The sequence below is a fragment of the Lagenorhynchus albirostris genome, chromosome 10, assembly GCF_949774975.1.
Source record: "Lagenorhynchus albirostris chromosome 10, mLagAlb1.1, whole genome shotgun sequence".
Taxonomy (NCBI): domain Eukaryota; kingdom Metazoa; phylum Chordata; class Mammalia; order Artiodactyla; family Delphinidae; genus Lagenorhynchus; species Lagenorhynchus albirostris.
Window position 1 is genome coordinate 48448489 of NC_083104.1, and position 20098 is coordinate 48468586.

Below are 20098 nucleotides of genomic sequence, written 5' to 3' on the forward strand. Positions count from 1 at the left end.
CAGGGTGTAGAATACAGAGAAAAGTTTGGATGCAATTCTCATGATAGACCATTCCCCAAGTATACCTTTTTTTAATATTATTTTGATCTATAAACCATGGAATACATTTGATTCAAATGTTTTTTTTCTGAATACAAGATAAATTTAAAACTTTTAAAGAAAACTGCCAAAAGAGATGACAACAGCTGCACTAACTCATGAAGTGTGAGAATGTACTCTTGAAGCACCAGGAAAAGCGTGAGCAGAGGTGAAATACAGCGAAGAAGGAGCTAAAGCTGAGCTCAGCTAGACCACAGACTGACCCGGAGGATGGGGTCACCAGCACAAGGGAAGCCACTGCAGGTGTTCAGGGGAAGGGATATGATCCCCTTTTGTTTCCAGATAGACAATAACTCTGACAGGAAGAGACGAATACTTTACGGGGAAAAAAAACAAGAGCAAGGAGACCAAGCAGGAAATTAATACAGTAGGCCAGACCAAATGGAATACAGCAGCCTAGACCATGGCAGAAGCAGTGGAGTTAAGAGGAGAGGAACAGGCAATGGGAGTCAATGAAACACTACAGTTGAGAGTCTGTTACATGTTGGAGAATGTGCTGGAGATCCACAATTAAAGGGAGAAAGGTGACTTCCCTACCTAGGAAATCAGGGAAGATAAGCAGATTTCATGTCCTAAAAAATGTGTGGATGTGGATGTGTGAGGGGCTGAGGAAGATGGGAGGCGTGAATCTAGGATGACAAAGTTCTCAGTTTCCTCCAAGCAATGGTAAGAATGTGAGCTAAGACAGTGAAAGCAAGAAAATGAAAATGTCTCTGTGCTCCACTGTGCTATTAACAAATCATGGAATTATTTTAATGGATGAGAAAAATATAGCATTCTACAATGTCATCATTAAGACAAATCATCAATCTGATAACAGCTTTTTCAGAGGGAAAAAAAAGTACTACATAATACATACAAATCCATATGAAACTCCAATTCTGGAAAACTTTAAATTGGAGAATGGTAAGAGAATATGTCTCAGAATCAAAGCAATATGGTGTTTACCTAGAATTGGTAATATCGCTTTTAGCAATATATGCTGTTTTAAAAAAAACTCTTCAAGACAGAGTATGTATTTGGATGAGGACTGCTGATTTAATCACTGGCCACCCTGTACTCTGGCTATAAGCACTTGCAATGTGACTAATCCAAACTGAGACAGGCTGCCAACGTGGAAGCACACTGAATCTCAGAGAATTAATACATATATCATTTTTATATTGACTACATCTTGCAATGATAATGTCTTGGATATAACGGGTCAGCTAACATTATTACCAAAATTAAAGTCAGCTGATTCTTTCTTTTTTTTTTTTAATGTGAATACCAGAAAATTTTAAATCCCGTTTGTGGCTTGCATTGTATTTCTAATGGGCAGTGCTGGTCTAAGGCGCAGGAAGGGGCCTGGGGAAGAGTCCACCTGAGTCCTCTGGCCCACCCTCCACTTCCTGCTCACTTGCTCTACTTACTCCAAGCCTGAAGCTGGGAGGACCATTTATTTTCTAATAAACAGCAGATCTTCCAGGAGGAACGATACCAGAGATTAACTGCTACCTGTCTCCCTGTTCACTCACCCCTCCACCTACAGAGGCTTGTTGTGACCTTGGAAAGTGTACTGTGTGCTACCTCCACACCCCCATACACACACATTCAGAGACAGAAGTAGTTCACAAAAGGGAACACTACAGCCGTGACACAGTTTATCCCCTGCGAATGAAGCTCCCTGACTTAACTATCCAAGTTCTTTCCTTAGGGAGAAGCCTTTATAAAATATATGAAGCTAATGAAGAATCAGTGCTCTACCACTCGCCATGTGTAGTTTTAGGGAAATCATTTGACTATGCTGAACTCACTCTCCTCCTTCTGCCACACAAAAAAAACACAAAAATAGAAGATGAACCTAAACTAGCTGTAATGTATCTTCCAATCCCAACATTCTCTAAGCATTCAAGAAACAACAGTAATTTTTAAAGGTTCACATAATATACCCTAGGTAAGTATAGGAAAATGTGAAATCATTCAAATTTTCTTTCACAGTGAGGTCTAAAGCTCAAAAATTACACGAAGGTAACATTTATATTCATGTATCAGGTAATTTCAGCTTTTTCAAATACATTTATAATAATTGGGACTCCCCTGGTGTTGCAGTGGTTAAGAATCCGCCTGCCAATGCAGGGGACATGGGTTCAAGCCCTGGTCCAGGAAGATCCCACATGCCACGGAGCAACTAAATCCGTGTGCCACAACTACTGAGCCTGTGCTCTAGAGCCTGCACGCCACAACTACTGCAGCCCCCGCACCTAGAACCTGTGCTCTGCCACAAGAGAAGCCACCACAATGAGAAGCCCATGCACTGCAACGAAGAATAGCCCACGCACCGCAATGAAGAGTAGCCCACGCACCGCAACGAAGAGTAGCCCCTGCTCACTGTAACTAGAGGAAGCCTGCACACAGCAACGAAGACCCAGTGCAGCCAAAAATAAATAAAACTTTAAAAAATAAAATAAAATAATTACTACTAGAATCTGTTCCTGGCTCAGAGTTCTACTGCTGCCATAGTCAGCTGAGGCATGATTCTCTAATTTATGCATTCCTGATCATCAAATGGTTTTTAGCACATAGTGAAATAAGGCTTGCAGTAACTAAGGAATCTGCTGGGCTTCCCTGGTGGTGCAGTGGTTAAGAATCCGCCTGCCAATGCAGGGGACACGGGTTCGAGCCCTGGTCCGGGAGGATCCCACATGCCGCAGAGCAACTAAGCCCATGCACCACAACTACTGAGCCTGAGCTCTAGAGCCCACGAGCCACAACTACTGAAGTCCACATGCCACAACTACTGAAGCCCGAGCGCCTAGAGCCCGTGCTCTGCAACAAGAGAAGCCACCGCAATGAGAAGCCTGCACACTGCAATGAAGAGTAGCCCCTGCTCACCGCAACTAGAGAAAGCCTGTGCGCAGCAACAAAGACCCAACTCAGCCAAAAATAAATAAATAAATATATTTTTTAAAAAAAAGAATCTGCAATCCAGCAAAGAATAATTTACACTGCTTTACATTCAAAAATGTTCTGCAGGGCTTCCCTGGTGGCGCAGTGGTTGAGAGTCCGCCTGCCGATGCAGGGGACACGGGTTCGTGCCCCGGTCCGGGAGGATCCCACATGCCGCGGAGTGGCTGGGCCCGTGAGCCATGGCCGCTGAGCCTGCGCGTCCGAAGCCTGTGCTCCGCAACGGGAGAGGCCACAACAGTGAGAGGCCCGCGTACCACAAAAAAAAAAAAAAAAAAAAAAAAAAAAAAAAAAATGTTCTGCAGTCCAAATACTCACTAGCATTCATGGCTTATCTTCATACACAAAAATGACAATACTAATCCACCACTAGAAGAATAAGTACACTGAATTTAGCCTCCAAACTACATATAAAAGATTTGGCTGATGTATTTTTTTTTCTATCTTTTTTTTCTCCCTTGAGAGCAAAAAAACCTATGCAAATTGGGTAGGGATTAAATAAAGTTAACTGGCCCTCCTGGAAAGTTCCCAGCTAAAGCTCATACATACACTACCTGTCCCAAGCACAAGCTCTCAATTCTTAGTCTGGTGCTCTCACAATTTGGTCTGAACTGGGGAGAAAGACATAGAAGAGAATCCATTCTTCCCCTTACTAACTCACTGTTGCTTCAAGTGGCCTATATGCCTGGTTAGCAGAAACTGATCAGAAAATTACAATCCTAGCAGAAATCAATTAGACTCCTTATAAATCTGCAAACAGTAGAGAAATACTAATTTGCATAATATTGACTCCCCCCCCAAAAAAACCTTATACACTAGAAAAAACCAGGAAATCTGACAGCCTATCTTCTTTAGCACTACCATGAAATCTATTAGAGCTAATTTTCAAGAGAGAAAATAAGGTACATCAAGGATTTCTTCATATCTTTTGGCTGTTCTTTTTAGATCATCTTCTTTCTCTACAATTTTTTTATATAACTGATTTGTCTCCTCTTGATGGCTTTCCAAGAGTTCAGCCTCCACTTCCTGGGCTTTATCTAATAAATAAAAAATGGACACATACAAGAAAACGTATTAGGTAAGAATTAGTATCTGTACCCCAATTTCTGTAAGAACCCTTGTTCCAAATTAAATTTGATTAAAATCAATTGATCAAATTGACCAAATGTACCCTTCTCATGGAGCAGAAGTGTCTTCGTTAGGTAATTAATCAGGTAATGCTTTCAGGTTCTTCCACCTGCTCCTCCCCTCTGACAGGCAAGCCACTTTCAGGCAGCACAGTTTCCCATCAGAGAACTTTCTTGGGCAAGAATCTTTTTTTTCTCCAGTTTATAATTACTTTAAGCACTTAGCACAGTGTGAAAAGAATAAACTTAAATTATAAATAGTCTCTGCTGATTCTGATTTGTTTTTTAATTGAATTTAGAAGTTTACTTACCAATGGTCTCTTTTATGGTCATTTCCAGCTCCTGTTCCTTTTGTGCCAGCTGTGTATGAAACTCCCTCACCAGCTGTTTTAGTGTGGAATTGTGCTTCAACTCAAGATCTTCCTGCTCCTGTCTGAGTACCAAAAATATGAAGAGCTAACTGCTGTCATACAACAAACAAGCTGTAAAGAGTTACCTGGTCTTCACGACAGTGTATATAGTATGACCTCAGCAATATCAACCATTTTTAAGGGAGTGTGCATCCACATGCACGTGCATGTGCGTGTGCGTCTCCAGGCACAGAAAACTTCTGGAAGGGTAAGTAAACTATGATTAACTCTAGGGAATGGTCCTGATGATTTGAGAATTTTTACTTTCGACTTAAAATTCTTCACCATACACATCTATATAATAAAAATATAAAAATGATTTTAAAAATAATTACTGGGATATGTACCTAATAACCATGATCTCATAGGCAAGAAAAGGGTTTTTTCCCCTTAAACTGACATGGAATAACATTGCCTCTTGCCTTAAATTGTTTTTAGTTCTCTTCGGTATTTAACTTATTATATTTATGTTCAATACTAACAAATTTAGGTTGTGAAACTTAACTGTATTAGACACAAAAAAGAGAGATTTCATTAAAGAGGAATGCCTTAAAAATATTCATACTGAAAAAAACTTACTTGATTTTCTCTTCCATTTCTTGTTCATACTCTTTCTTTATGATATCCAGTTCTTGCTGATGTTCCTTCCGCAACATTCGAAGATCTTTCTGCAGTTTAACCACCTCCTGGCTCAGCTTCTGCTTCTCCTGCTCCGTCCCTGCCAATTTAAACTCCAGGTCATTGTGCTCAGCCTCCGTGTTACTAAGCAAGCTGGGTTGGACCACATGAGATTTGGACTTTTCTTCAGCACTTTCTTCCAAAACTTCCATGGGTTTACTTTTTCCATCCATCTGTTGTTGTAGAGCCTGTAATCTTTCAAGTTTTGAGGTCAACGCTTCAATTTCAACTCTATGTCCTTCCCTCTCTCTCAATAAGCAGGAATCCAGCTCTTTTATCTTTTGCTCCAAGATCTGACAGGTCAAATCCTTCTCCTGGAGGGCTTTCTGGACACCATCAACCACATTCTCCAAGTTCTGCTTTGCCCCTATGTTATTTTTACCTCCCTCTTCTTCCACATGATGGGATACTAACAAGGAGTATTTGGTTTTTTCTTCAAGTTCTTCTTGAAGATGCTTTATCATCACTTGATCCTCGTGTTGCTTTGCTTCAGCCTGTTCTATCTTTATTAAGAGCTCCTGGTATTTGCACTGCATTTCAGAATGAGAAGAAATTGTGCCTTCTTTTTCCTGCTCTAGCCTCTGCAATAGCTTTTCCTTTTCAATTAAATTTCTTTGTAAAACACGGATTTTTTCTTCACATGCCTTCTGCACACAGCCTTGGGATTCTGCTTCTTCTTGCTCAGTACATGCTGCCTCATTTTCTGCCGATCTGGGTGCAACTGATGTTTCTGATTGTGGTGAACTTCCCACCGACTTAAGTTTTTCTTCCAAGACATGAATTAATTTCTCTCTTTCCTGCAATTTTGTATTTAGTTCACTCAGATGGCTTTCTCTGTCTCTTCTATACTGCTGTTCTTTCTCTTCCATTTGAGATAACAACTGCTTCTTGATGGCAGCAATTTTTTGTTCAGCTTTTTTCTTCAGTTCCCCTAATTTTGCAGCACTTTCTAACTCAAGTCTATCTTCCAATGCCTTTAACTCCTCTTCTTTGTTTTTCACAATTGAATTCATATGTTCCAATTCTTTCTTCGTAGATTCAAGTTCAGATTTCATGGAAGATGCTTGCTTTTCAAGGCTTAAGACTTTTTCTTCAGCCTCTTTAACCCTGTTGTCCTTTTCTTCTCCTAACTCTTGAATGTGTTGAAGTTTCTGAATCATTTCTTTCCGTTCGATATCCTTTTGTTGATTGTAATTTTTAAGAACTTCATTTAAGGACTCAATTTCAATTGTTTTCTGAGTAACATGCTCCTCTAATTCCACAATTCTTGCTGTTTGAGTTTTTAACTCAGTCTGTAAATTACGTTCCTTTTTCTCCATCTTGCTCTTCTTATCTTCCACTTCTCCCTTTAAATATTCAAATCTCTTCTTTTGCTGATCAAGGTCCTCCTTCAATAAAGTTATCTGCTCATCCTTTTCACTGGTTTCCTTTGTTTTTAACTCAAGCTGCATCTGCAATTCTTTACTAGTATTTTGATACTGTGTAAATCTTGACTGTGCTTTCTTCTTCCACTCTGAGAATTTGTTGGCCTGTTCAAGAGCAGAAGTTTTCTCCTTACTCAGAGTTTCAACTTTCAAAGATAAATCTCGCACCTGATCCAGCAATTCCTGTTGCGCTTCATCATGTTGCTTACTTAGTGATGAAATGGCTGCTTCGTTTTCAGTTAGGCTGATGCTGTTTTGAAGTTGAGCACTCATATCAGTTAGCTGTTTACTAAGACTACTGATCTCAGCTTTTTTTTCTTTAAGCTCTTCTTTCATCGAAGTGACAGCGTTGATGTTTTCTGATAACTCCTTCTTCAACTGAGTGATGCAAGACTCCTTTTCTGAGGCAGCCTGTTGCTGATTTCCTCCTTCCTTCTGTAAGGCTTCTTTTTCTGTCACAAGACCTTCAATATCGGCCTTCATGCTCTTAATCTGACTTTCTTTTTCTTCCAACTGATGTGCAGCATGTTGTAAAGAACTATTTAGTGTGTACTGCTCTGCTGTTAGCTGTCTCAGTTGTGCTTCTAATTCAGAAACTTTGCAAGTTTTACTTAGTAGTGCCTCCTTAACTTTAGTTGTGTGGTGTTGACAATGGGAGACCCTAGAGAGAACAGCATTAATTTTACTGCTACTAATGTTGATGAGCTCACTTGTTTTAGCTTGTAATAAGGCTTCCGCTTTCTTGGAGTAAATGTCCAGCTGAACTGCTAGCTCTTCGGACAGTTTTTTGAATTCTAAGCTTTTGTCTTCTAGGCTTTTCTTATTTCTGTCATGTGAAGATTTCAAACTCTGGAATTCTTCATCTGTGGTTTTCAGCTTCTCAGTCAACTCAGAGACCTTAAGCTTATCTTTTTCTGCCAGCATCTTCAGTTCAACTACACGCTCTTGAAGAAAAGTATTTTCCTTCTGAGAGTGATTCAGGTCAACCTCCAGCTTTTCAAGTTCAGCTTTCAGTTTAGCTTCATTCTGTGAGGCAGAAACCATGTGAGCAGCCTTCTGGTTTAACTGTTCCTGTAATTCCTTCAACACTGTATCCTGCTTAGCACCCTCTTCCTTCAGCCATGCCATTTCCTTGTTCATCTCTTCTTTTTCACACCCAAATATGAGGATCTTTTGCTTCAGTTCTGCTACCTCTTGTTCTTTTTCCTGTAACTGGATTTCATGTTTTTCCTGAAGTTCTTCAGCTCGCTGGTTAAGTTTCTGCTCCCAGACTGCTATGACATCATTGAGTTCTCTCCTGTGCACCTCAGTAAGACTTTCTATTTGCTCCTTTTGGTTTGTCTCCAATCTTGACACTGCATCATTGATTCCAGCTGAGTTAGCCTGTGCCATTTCCAAAATTTTGGCATTGAACTGTTTTTCTTTCTGACTGAGCTCCAGAGCAGTATTTTCGAGCTCTTTCTTAAGTTTGGCTTCCTGATCCAACAGTTTCTTCTTTAACGTTTCTTGCATCTCCTTTGCTTTCTGCTTAATTTTTTCTATCTTTTTCTCTTGACTTTTAAATTTGGTTTCATACTCCTCTTGCAAAACATGAATACTGTCCTCCTTGGCTGATAATTTCTGTTTGAGTATTTCAATTTCTTTGCTCTGTCCTTCTCTCATTTGTAAAATTACATTTTCCTTTTCCATTAAGAGTTGCTTTGTTTGCTCCTGCTCTATATTATCTTTAAGTTGGGACTCATAGTGTTGGGTTAAAGATTTTACTTTTTCTTCCATTTCACTATTCTGTTTTTCAAGTTGCTGCATTAAGTCCTGTACCTTGATTTTGTTAGCATCTAACTCAGCACAAACATCTTTCTTTTGAGTGACAACTTCAGCTACCTGTTTGGTAAGAAGAATTCTTTCTGTTTCCGAATCCAACAACTTCTGCTGCAACTGGGCCAACTGCTCCTCATATGTTTCTACCTGCTCATGCAAGGTGCTCTGCAGTGACTGAAAGAGCTCCAGCTTAGCAGACGCCTGCTGGAGTTCCCCTTCAGACCTTTTAACATCTGCCTCTAAATTCTCCACATGAGCCTGATGCTCTTTTAAATGCTTGTCCTTTTCTTTCAGAAGAAGCCCAAGTTGGTTAATTTCATCTTTTAATGCCTTCTCAGTTCTCTGGATAGACATCTCTTGTTCTTTAATGATGCTGTCAACGTGTTGCTGGTGATGACTTTTCTGTTCATCCAGCTTGGCCTCTAATTCCTGCTTCACTCTATCTGCTTGATCCTTTAGTACAGAAAGTTCTTCTTCTAGCTTGTCACGGGCTTTTAATACTTCTGACAGTTCAGACAATAGTGATTCCAATTCTGTTTGCTTCACATCAAGCTTTTCTAAAGTCTTTTCATTCATCTCTTCTATGTGGGCCTGAAAGAGAACCTCTCTGTCATTCAACAGTGTTACTTTTTCTTGTTCATACTTTTCTCTAAGTTTTTCCATTTCAGTCTGATGCTGTTGCTTTAAGACTTGGAGTTTTTCAGTCCAAAGGTTATCCTGCTGATGCTGCAGACTTTCCAATTCTGTCTTGTGTTTTTCAACCATGACTGTAATTTCTTTATTGTGCTTATTTTTTTCAGCTTCCAAATGAACAGTTAAATCTTCTGACTGATTTTTATTCTCTTGCAAGCGTTTTTCCAAAGAACTTTCTAATTCAAGAATTCTCTGTTAATGAAAACAGATGTCTTTTTATTAAAGTACATTTGTTAGCAATGATATATATGACATGATGTCTACACCTACTTAAAGATTAAAATTTAGATAAACAACTTTACATAACTTACCAAACTCTAGAAAGGACAAAGAATCTGTGCTCAATTCCTAAACGAATCATATAACAAAGAAAAGATTCTATTTTTTACACAACTCAAAATTCCAGATTCTTTCTACCTATTTGGGTAACTATTTCAACTACCTGTTTTTTCAAGAAAATTCTGAATGGATAGTGAAAAAGAAATAAATCATAACGTAGATAATAGTAACTGCTGGTAGAAAGATGAGTATTTTTTTCTGTTTTGTTAAAAGGCCTGTAATAGTATTCTATTACTTTCATAACTTAATTCTGGAAGAAAAATAACGTATCTGGCTCTTACCCCAAAAATTATTACTTAGAAGATATTTTTCAAAAAGAAGGAACTTACACAAATTTTACCAAAGTAATTTACAAAAAGTAATAGTAAAATGATTATCTCATGAAAATATCAACCTTGACTGAAAGGAAAAGAGCTAAGGAATGTCAAGGTATTGTAAGGAATGTAAGGCAGAGCCAAGGAATGTCAAAGCTGGAAAGGTCTTAAGAAATTACCAAATATCAATCTCTTCAGGTGACAGGTAAGGAAATTAAGGTATAATTAATTCACAAAGCTAGTAAGTGAAAGATCTAGGCCTCCTGAGTACCCATTCCTCTCTACCATGCCACCTTACAGAAATGTTGGAAGTGGGAAAATAAAATACAGTTTAGAAATAGGGGTAAGAGGGCTTCCCTGGTGGCGCAGTGGTTGAGAGTCCACCTTCCGATGCAGGGGACACGGGTTCGTGCCCCGGTCCGGGAAGATCCCACGTGCCGCGGAGCGGCTGGGCCTGTGAGCCATGGCCGCTGAGCCTGCGCGTCCGGAGCCTGTGCTCCACAGCGGGAGAGGCCGCAGCGGTGAAAGGTCCATGTACCACAAAAAAAAAAAAAAAAAAACAAATCCCTTATAGAAATTGGGGTAAGAAGTGTGACTGTGTCACTGTCTAAATCAGAGCAAAAAGGCTAAAAAGTCTAAATAACATCAGTCAGTTTATTCAAAATAGGTCGAACATTTCATATACTGTTCAGGGGAAGGACAGAGGGATTTTAAAATGTGCACACGGAGATATATATACTAACATGCTCACCATAGGACTATTTATAATATGGGAAAATTGGGGAAAAGTTAAATGTCAAAGGAGAGTAATGGGGTAACTAAACTGTGATATAAACAGAGAATGAATTATGTCCAGGGCGTGGCACGAGATGAAGCTGAACAGGCAGGAAGGTGTCAGGGCAAGTGCTGCGTACAAAATGAGGCCACTTCCTAAAGATGAAAGGTGAGTAAGCAGTGGAGCTAAGATGCTGCACAGCCTGAGGGCAAAGAATCAGAGCGAGTGGCTGACAGAAATACAGCCAGCTAAAGGCAGGTCAGGAGCACCATGTAGCAGACATCAAAACCACTCCCATGAACAGCTCTTACTACCTAATAATGAATGGAGTGCATGTATATGTAAATCTAAAACAAAAGCTTCTCTACAACCTTATATTGACTGCAGAGATAACAACAGTTTTCCTATACAAGCAGTTCCACAGCTGTGGAACCTGAAGAGTATTTAAACTTACAGTTCTGTAAGTCTCTGCTTCTTGCTGAAGGTCCCAAAGTTTGTTTTCGCTCTCTGTGAGGATTGCCTTCTTCTGCAGCTCTAACTCTTCCAAGGCCAAAGATTCTTGCTCTTCTTTTTCTTGAGTGATCTTCAAATATTCAGACTGACTTTTTTCCTGTGCCAAAAACAGTAACACCACCTTAGACCCACGTAGATCTTCAGCATTCCCAAAGCACTGCCACAGGAATCATTCATTTCCTTTGATCCTCACACCAGCCCTGCGAGGTAGGCAGTATCATTACCTCTCTTCCCACACCCTGGTCTGCAGAAATAAGGCACTGTGGCTTTTTCCGTGTGATCTGGCCAATCTTTGGCACAATCACTATTGATATGAAAAATTTTGTTCCAGTAACCCCTACTACGTCTGCTATTTTTTCACTACTTAAAATGTTTTGCAAAATATCACTGAATGTGCAGGGTCACACAATTGTTACTACCTGTTCTCTGCATGCCAGTTTGGTATTTCAACTCTAGGCTGAGAAATTTATATGATTTATGAGAAATACCTCACTATAATAGGGAACCCCACACAGAAAAGCAAATCAAAATTAGAAGATTACATGTGAATATATGGATTAGATCAAGGAAATACTTATAAAAGCCTATATATCTCTTCAGATGGTCTGGCCCTGACAAGCTTCTTCTTTGACTGTCCTTAGTATACATCAGCATTCATATTAATACTGTTTACTGTTCTGAAAAGAGAAGCTCCAGAGAGCACTTTTGACATTTAGTGACTTTGGACTCCAATTAAGTATACTTCTCTATACCTATTGCTTAGGGTTCGTGTGGCCAACAGTAATATTTTCAGTCCATTTCACTCTGGTGAAGCATATTGCCTTAAGTAAAGATTTTGTACCATATTATAAGTAGATTGATAAGAAAATATTAGTTTCTATAACATCAATTTAAAAACATCACTTAAAAATGTTATATTGTTTAATGTAAACTATATGTTAAATGCATCTCTATGTCCATAAATATAAAAGAAGAAATTTTAATAGTCTGAAGAATTTTGGTTCTCAACTCCAAGCTAACTCCTCTGAGAAACTAGGTAGGAAGGGGAGTGGAAAGGGGTGAGAGCATGTGCACATACGTGTTTTACGTGTGTCTGTGTCCTGCGCTCGCCAGTGGGAATATGTCTGAATATATCAGTTCCCGAACACAGTATTAACAAGGCCAATGTTCAAGGCTCAGTGCCCCCAATTACTCCAGCATGAAAACCCACAGCAGGTCTTTATGACTTGAATTTTTAGCATCATTCCCAGCTTCATTTAGGTCCTTAATGTCTCGCTTTGTTCCTTTATTTCCTTGTCCCTATTTTAAATGTATGCTATCGTGTTATAGTTTTTAAGTACTCTTGTAAACAATTTTAAATCCTTTTTGGACCAACAAAGAATACAAATATGTACCCGTACAGGTGTACATTTCACAACCACGGACTAAACCACTAACCTCAGCCAACAGCACTGTCAAACCATGTGCCTGTTGGCCCCACAGAGATTAGAGAACTCCCTGACTCAGTTCAAGGATCACAGCTGCTGGAAATCCTCAGAGCCCCAGTTCCAGCTGAGAGTGAAAAAAAAAAAGTGTAAAAGAAAGGAGATTAAAGGGACTTCCCTGGTGGTCCAGTAGTAAAGAATCTGCCTTCCAATGCAGGGGACTCAGGTTCGATCCCTGGTAGGGGAATTAAGATCCCACATGCTGGGGGCAACTAAGCCTGCATGCCACAACTACTGAGCCCGTGCGCTACAACGAGAGAGCTCGTGTGCCGCCAACTACACAGCCCACAAGCGTTGGAGCCCACGCGCCAAAACCAGAGAGAGAAAACCCGCACGGCACAACTAGAGAGAAGGCCGCATGTCTCAACAAAGATCCTGTGTGCCACAACTAAGACACGATGCAGCCAAAAAAAAAAAAAAAAAAGGAGATTAAAATTATAAAAACTATTTCTCATCCTTTCATACTAAAAGTATTTTTTAATTATACATATTATCTCATGGATAATAGCTTCATATAAAAACAGTAAACTACATTTTCAGCATTAATACTTCAAGAGAAAAAATTTTTTGCTTTAAACTTCCAAATTATACTACTCCAACAAATCTTTCTATCTTTGCTTTTCTGGTTATTGTTTTAGTTAGTTCAGTCAGTTTTCTCATTTTACTTTATCTTTTTAAACATCATATGGATTGAAAATTACTGAAATTATTCTACTTAAAATGAAAACTACTTGGTCATTTTCATTTTGTCTTCTTTAAAATGCATTCAGGCAAACTCTCTGAACCTTAAGCTCTGATACATTCAGTCTGGTGAGTTTTTAGACATTCTTCCTAAGTTACGCAGTCGCTGCTTCAGTTACCCTATGTTCCCCTTTACTTCTCCCTAATCACAGCCTACAGCCAGGGTGAGAGGAATGATAAACAAACTGATTAATGAAAGCTTGTTAGATGAGAAAATTTAATTTTCAGATAATACTAAATTAACAAGCTCTGACAGCCTCATTCCTGCCTACGGCCAACCCTCTCTGCATATTCAAATGTTAAGGCTGCCAGTAGCGTGACCTCAAGCTGGGAGGCAGGGGTGAGGGGCTGACAACTTTATAATGTGGCCAAAACAAAATAGGTACTTACAAGAGCTACTTTCATTTGCTCCTGAAATTCCCTTTCTTGGGTCTGAAACTTCTTAGTCAGTTCCTGCTCTTTGCTGGCCAGCTCCTCTTCATGAAGCTTCTGTAATTTTGCAATTTCTTCTGAGGATTTCTGAAACGCAACCAAATAGTTAAAGTGAGACACCCAGAATAAAATATGTTAACTCTACAACTAAATAATACTTCATTATAATCAAGTTAATAGCTTCTTAAGAGGAAAAATTGGAACATATTTCCCACATAAATCAAAAGTCACCAAACTCTTGAGAGTTAAAAGAAAAACCAATAAAGTGTTGCTCCTCATTTAAGACAAAGAGAGCTGCAGCTGCAATGGTCAGTTCCTATGGGGTTGAAGCTCCAATTCCACATCATACAAAGATGTTCCCCACCAATCAGGATAGGGAAGCACAGTAGGAGGAATAAGGATGCTCTCAGAGAGGGCACTCCACCATGGTCAAGGTGTTCTGGCTACACCCATCTATTTATGCCTAGCTTTCCAGGCATGTACTACTACTTATTAAAAAGTATTGGGCTTCCCTGGTGGCGCAGTGGTTGAGAATCTGCCTGCTAATGCAGGGGACACGGGTTTGAGCCCTGGTCTGGGAAGATCCCACATGCCGCAGAGCAACTAGGCCCGTGAGCCACAACTACTGAGCCTGCGCATCTGGAGCCTGTGCTCTACAACAAGAGAGGCCGCGATAGTGAGAGGCCTGCATACCGCGACGAAGAGTGGCCCCCGCTTGCCACAACTAGAGAAAGCCCTTGCACAGAAACAAAGACCCAACACAGCCATAAATAAATTAATTTATTTATTAAAAAAAAAGTATTGACCTTGTTCTTTCTTGAATAGGAGGACTCAATCTTATAAAAATGTCAAATCACCCTAAATAAATTCAAAAATTTAATATAATCAAATAAAACAAAATGAGGGAAGGCCCACTGGACAAAATAAACATGCAAGAATAGCTGATCTCTTCTGAAAAATAAGAATAACAAGGAGAGGCTACCAAATAGTAGAACATTATAAAACTAAAACATATTATAAAACTGGTATTAGTGTAATACCAGCACATAGTCAGACAAAGCAGTGGAACAGCACAGAGAATCCAGAAGGCCCATACGTAGCACTACAATAATTTAGTATGTAATAAAGGTAGTATGGCATGTCAGAAGGGAAAACATGGGCTATTAAAGAAATGATTTGAAGGCTACTAGGTAGTCATTTGGAAAAAATTTAAGTTGGATCCCTACCTCACTCCTCACACTAAATAAATTTCAGTTGGATCAAAGATTTAACCATAAAAAATGAAAACATAAAAGTGTTAGATGAGAGGGCTCCCCTGGTGGCGCAGTGGTTAAGAATCCGCCTGCCAATGCAGGGGACACGGGTTCGAGCCCTGGTCTGGGAAGATCCCACATGCCGCGGAGCAACTAAGCCCGTGTACCACAACTACTGACCCTGGGCTCTAGAGCCGTGAGCCACAAGTACAGAAGCCTGCACACCTAGAGCCCATGCTCTGCAACAAGAGAAGCCACCATAGTGAGAGGCCTGTGCACCACAACAAAGAGTAGCCCCCGCTCACCTCAACTGGAGAAAAGCCCGTGCACAGCAATGAAGACCCAACACAGCCAAACACAAATAAAATAAAATAAATTAATTAAAAAAAAAAAAACTTGGTGTGATGGAAGGCAAAGTTATCAGGTCTGGGGATGGAGAAATGGGAAGATGTTGGTCAAAGGATACAAAAGAAAAAAGAAAGTGTTAGATGAGAAAAATAAAAAAAAATTTTTCATCTCAACTGAGAATGTGTTTTTAAAGCAGAACAAAATCCAGATAGCATTTAAGGAAAAGAAAACTTTCTGCATAGCCAAAAAAAAACCCAAAACAAAAGCAACTCATAAACAAAGACAACAAATAACAAACTGAGAAAATTATTTGGATAAACGCACCTTATATCCAATGGCTAATTCTTACTATAGGTAAAAAGCTTCTACAAATCAGAAAAAGACCAACAGCCCAAGAGGAAAATGAATCAAGGATCTGATCGGGCGACTCAAAAAGGAAAACTATAAATTCCTGTAAACATACAAAAACATGTTTGTCATACTGGTAAGAGACATGCATATTAAAACTACAGGACTTCCCTGGTGGCGCAGTGGTTAAGAATCCACCTTCCAATGCAGGGGACATGGGTTCGAGCCCTGGTCCGGGAAGATTCCACATGCTGCGGAGCAACTAAGCCCATGCGCCACAACTATTGAGCCTGCTCTCTAGAGCCCGTGAGCCACAACTACTGAGCCCACGTGCTACAACTGCTGAAGCCCAAGTGCCTAGAGCCCATGCTCCACAACAAGAGAAGCCACTGCAGTGAGAAGCCCACGCGCACCGCAATGAAGAGTAGCCCCTGCTCAACACAACTTGAGAAAAGCCCACGCGCAGCAATGAAGACCCAGTGCAGCCAAAAATAAATAAATAAATAAACTTATTAAGAAAAAACCTGCAATGATGTCATTATTTTAACTTAGCTTGGAAAGATAAAAACATTCAGGTAATACCATCTTTGTGAGGGGGGGAACATATTCTAATACATTGCTCATGAGTATAAACTGTCCTCCACTGAGCTTGTAGCAACTATCCAATAATTATAAATACACGTAATTTTTTCCTAGATTCCACTTCTAGGAATCTATTCTAAAGAAACACAGATGTGAGCAAATACGATAAGGATATTCACAATTTCCAACAGTAAAAACTGAAAGCCTAAATATCCATCAGCAGAAGACTGATTAAATTATGAGCTATTCATACAATGAAGTCCTGAGCAGTCTTTAAAACAAATGGGGCATCATTATCAACTCAATAATAAAGAACAACCTCCATGACAGATTATTAAGTGGAAAAGCAAAATACAGATCAGTAAAAATAACATGCCATCTTTTGTGTTTAAAATATAAATAAATAAAGAGACTCCCGCGGTGGTCCAGTGGTTAAGAATCCACCTTCCAATGCAGGGGATGTGGGTTTGATCCCTGGACAGGGAACTAAGATCCCATATGCCGCGGGGCAACTAAGCTCACGTGCCGCGACTACTGAGCCTGCGCGCTCGCGCACCACAACTAGAGAAAAGTCTGCGCACCACGACAGAAGATCCCACACGCCACAATGAAGATCCCATGTGCTGCAAGTAAGACCCAATGTAGCCAAATAAATAACTTAGTTAATTAATTAAAGAGAGGATTAGAAAACATAAGAGAGAAATTATATGCAGAGACTATCTCTGGGAAGTATAGCCAAAAAGGTACACATTCATTTCTCTATCAAAGTGCTTTTTTCCTGTAATCTAAACATCACGAAATGATCAAGGTCTCAAACAAAATACAAATTAACTCTTCTTTACTATCAAAGATGTAGGAAGAGCCTAAGATTTAAGTTTCAGCACTGCCGTAGCCCATTTCAATCCAGAATTATTCTTACTTTCATTACATGAACAACCTCCTGTTTCACGTGGCCTAATTCTTGTTGAAGTCTGTTACGCTCCTCCTCACTTGTTTTTTCAATGGCTTTTATTTGCTCCTCCATTTCTGCTTTCATTTTTCTCCGTGCTTCTTCTGTTTTTTGGGCTGTACTCAAGGCTTTTTCAAGTTCCTCAAAAGCTATAATGAAAACAGCAGAAAACAAGTATCTCAAGAAATACTATCATTGAGCTAAAGTGTTTTACTTACATTCAATTTATGGAAACTAAGAGCAGCAGTAGCAGAAGAGGTTAAAAAACTCATCACTGTTTTAAGCCAAGAGATATTTGAGTAGTTAAAAGCCACAGAAATGTCCAGTCACTGAAAGCAATTTTGTCATTGAGTTCTGGATTCAGATCTTAAGATTGCTTATATGAACTTAAGCTCAGAAGTTAGAAAAAATATTAGAAAAAATATTAAATTACTAAAGATTGCCCACTCTCCCCACAAGTGTCCTTATGGATAGCAAATTCAAAGAAATGAAGACTTGTACCTACTTCTGTAGTATATAATTCCAATTGCTTTTTTGTTTGTGATGCAGTTCTTATCTAATTATTATCAATTATCTAATAATTATCTAATTATTATCAATAATTAGGTAATACTATTATATACTCACTGGGACATTTTTAAGAATGAAAAAATTATTCTTTGACTAATCTTATTTTTAAAAACCTCTTAACCATATGATAACAGCAGGGTTTTTTTTTAAAATTTACTGTCTGAATCACATATTTAAACAATGTATTTTGATATGAAACCTACTACTGTGTAAGTTTCGAATTAGTGTAGTTAACTAGAAAGAAATCTTTACCTGATTCAACGTGTATAAAAAGGCACTACCAGCAGGGAGTTCTTGGGTGAAATAAGTAAGAATTCAGGCCCTTAATAAACAATCATCTAGGCTAGAGTAGTAAGATCTTTAAGGACAGCTCATCTAGTATCAAACAAAGTCATATATGATGGGTGCAAGAGCTGGGTAACTTTACACCAAAATATATATGTGTGTGTATTTATGTATATTTGTGTGTATATGCATGTGTGTGTATATATGTTTGTGTGCACTGCATATGTGTGCAAACATACACTTTCCCTCTCTCTCCCCTTCTTTCTCTCTCTACTGACAGAACAGTAGCCTGTGAAAATCCTACGGCTATTATCATCCTAGACTATTTCCTTTAGTCCTCACAGACTAGAAGACACCAGACTTCCCTTTACCAAAGAGACGAACTATAAATAAAACATCAATTTTCAAGATGGGTTTTAATCCTTTTAAGAAACATATATCCAGAGGTGACAGTTCATTGACATGTGTAGTATTTTCACTCCCAGTGGTATAAGAAATGTGGAACTTCAACCTATGATATCTCATTTAAAAGCCCCTTTATTAACCACAATTTGACTTAACAGACAGTGGTTTGGGCAAAGGAATTGCATACCTGAAGCAAACACGTATTCTAAAGCATTTTCTTAATGATGAACTGTAGTAGGTACAGAAAAAGGCAAGAGAAAGGCTGAATTCTGGTAACAACCAAGAAACACAACTTATTTTGCTCACTACGTTAAAAAACAAAACAAAACAAAACAAAAACACTTCTCTGGCAACCATGTTTTTGATATTAAAAAAATCTACCCAATTTATTCATTTTATATGCACAAAGTATAAAACTATAGTTCAAATAAGGTCTAAATTTCAAAGGCATATTAATTAGCTGAAATTATTATTTAAATAATAATTATTTAAAGATTCCTACTCCAACTTTATTGATATTTGCCTGCAAACACCAAGATGATAATCCTTAGACATAAATATGTTGGTAAATAAAGTATTTAAAGGGAAATGCTCTTTGTTTTAGTTAGATATTCTTTTCCTATAAATTCTGGTGTCGAGCATTAAGAAGCTCCTCTTGGTAGGAATAAGAAATTAGTTTCCTGATGGAGTAAACTGATCAATTACGGGAAAGAAATTCTGTAGCAGAGTGCTTACTGCTTAGTTTGAGCTGAAGGTTTAAATCTGGGAAAGAAAAACATGGAAAAATGGAATGACGATATTTTAAAATGCTTATTAGATGTCATCACAATCTTTTCCTTACTGCTAATATTTGGCATGTAAGATTGCACTTACACTAGCACTTCTAAGCACTTCACAGAAATATCTTAAATCAGGCTCTAGAGAACCTGAAAATAGTTTTGATATTCTTCCAGCCAGACAGTTTTAAATGAAAAACTTTTGTCAATTAAGCAAAATAAAACAAAACTGTACACAGTCAATACCAAGTGAATTTTCATTGTTTTCTTTAAATTCCAGAATCCGATATAGTATAAAAATAGATGTAGTGCTCTCACTTTCTCAAATAACAAAAAAATCTATGCCACAAAGTTCCTATTTGGATATAATTTTCCAATAGTTAACTTTTCTAACCATACTCAGTAAATTTTAGTATATTCTCCTATATTATATTCTAATTTTAGTGTTTAATCCTCCAAAATAGCTTTCCTAAGTCACTTGATTATCCATCATATAATGATTAAGGTAGGACAGATCTGGTTCCAAAGTTCTTTTCATCTAAATTTAATCCTTTCTTCCTACCTTCTGCCACCTTGTCAGAAAACCATATAATTTTATACCTAAAAAGACACCTTTGAGATGTCCTCATTCAAATGTAACAACTGAGTCATCCAACTTTGCCTTCAGATGATAAATCAACTTAAATAGGATTTAAAGAACAATCCTTACCTTGCATTATTTTTTAAAACCAAGAATGCTGACATTGATCAAGCTCAGCTGAGCAATAATATACCTTACTAAACCAGAAT

General features: G+C 38.6%; 1 protein-coding gene across 1 annotated transcript in view; it reads right to left on the minus strand.

Annotated features, from left to right (window-relative positions):
• GOLGA4 (golgin A4) overlaps positions 1–20098 on the minus strand; it is a 106284-nt gene that overhangs the window by 25463 nt on the left and 60723 nt on the right. Inside the window, exons 13-18 of the mRNA XM_060162372.1 lie at positions 17244–17422; positions 13752–13880; positions 11078–11233; positions 5162–9387; positions 4484–4605; positions 3952–4082 (exon numbers count right to left, since the gene is read on the minus strand). Of these exons, the coding sequence (XP_060018355.1) occupies positions 3952–4082; positions 4484–4605; positions 5162–9387; positions 11078–11233; positions 13752–13880; positions 17244–17422 (4943 nt within the window). The remainder of the gene's footprint in view (positions 1–3951; positions 4083–4483; positions 4606–5161; positions 9388–11077; positions 11234–13751; positions 13881–17243; positions 17423–20098) is intronic.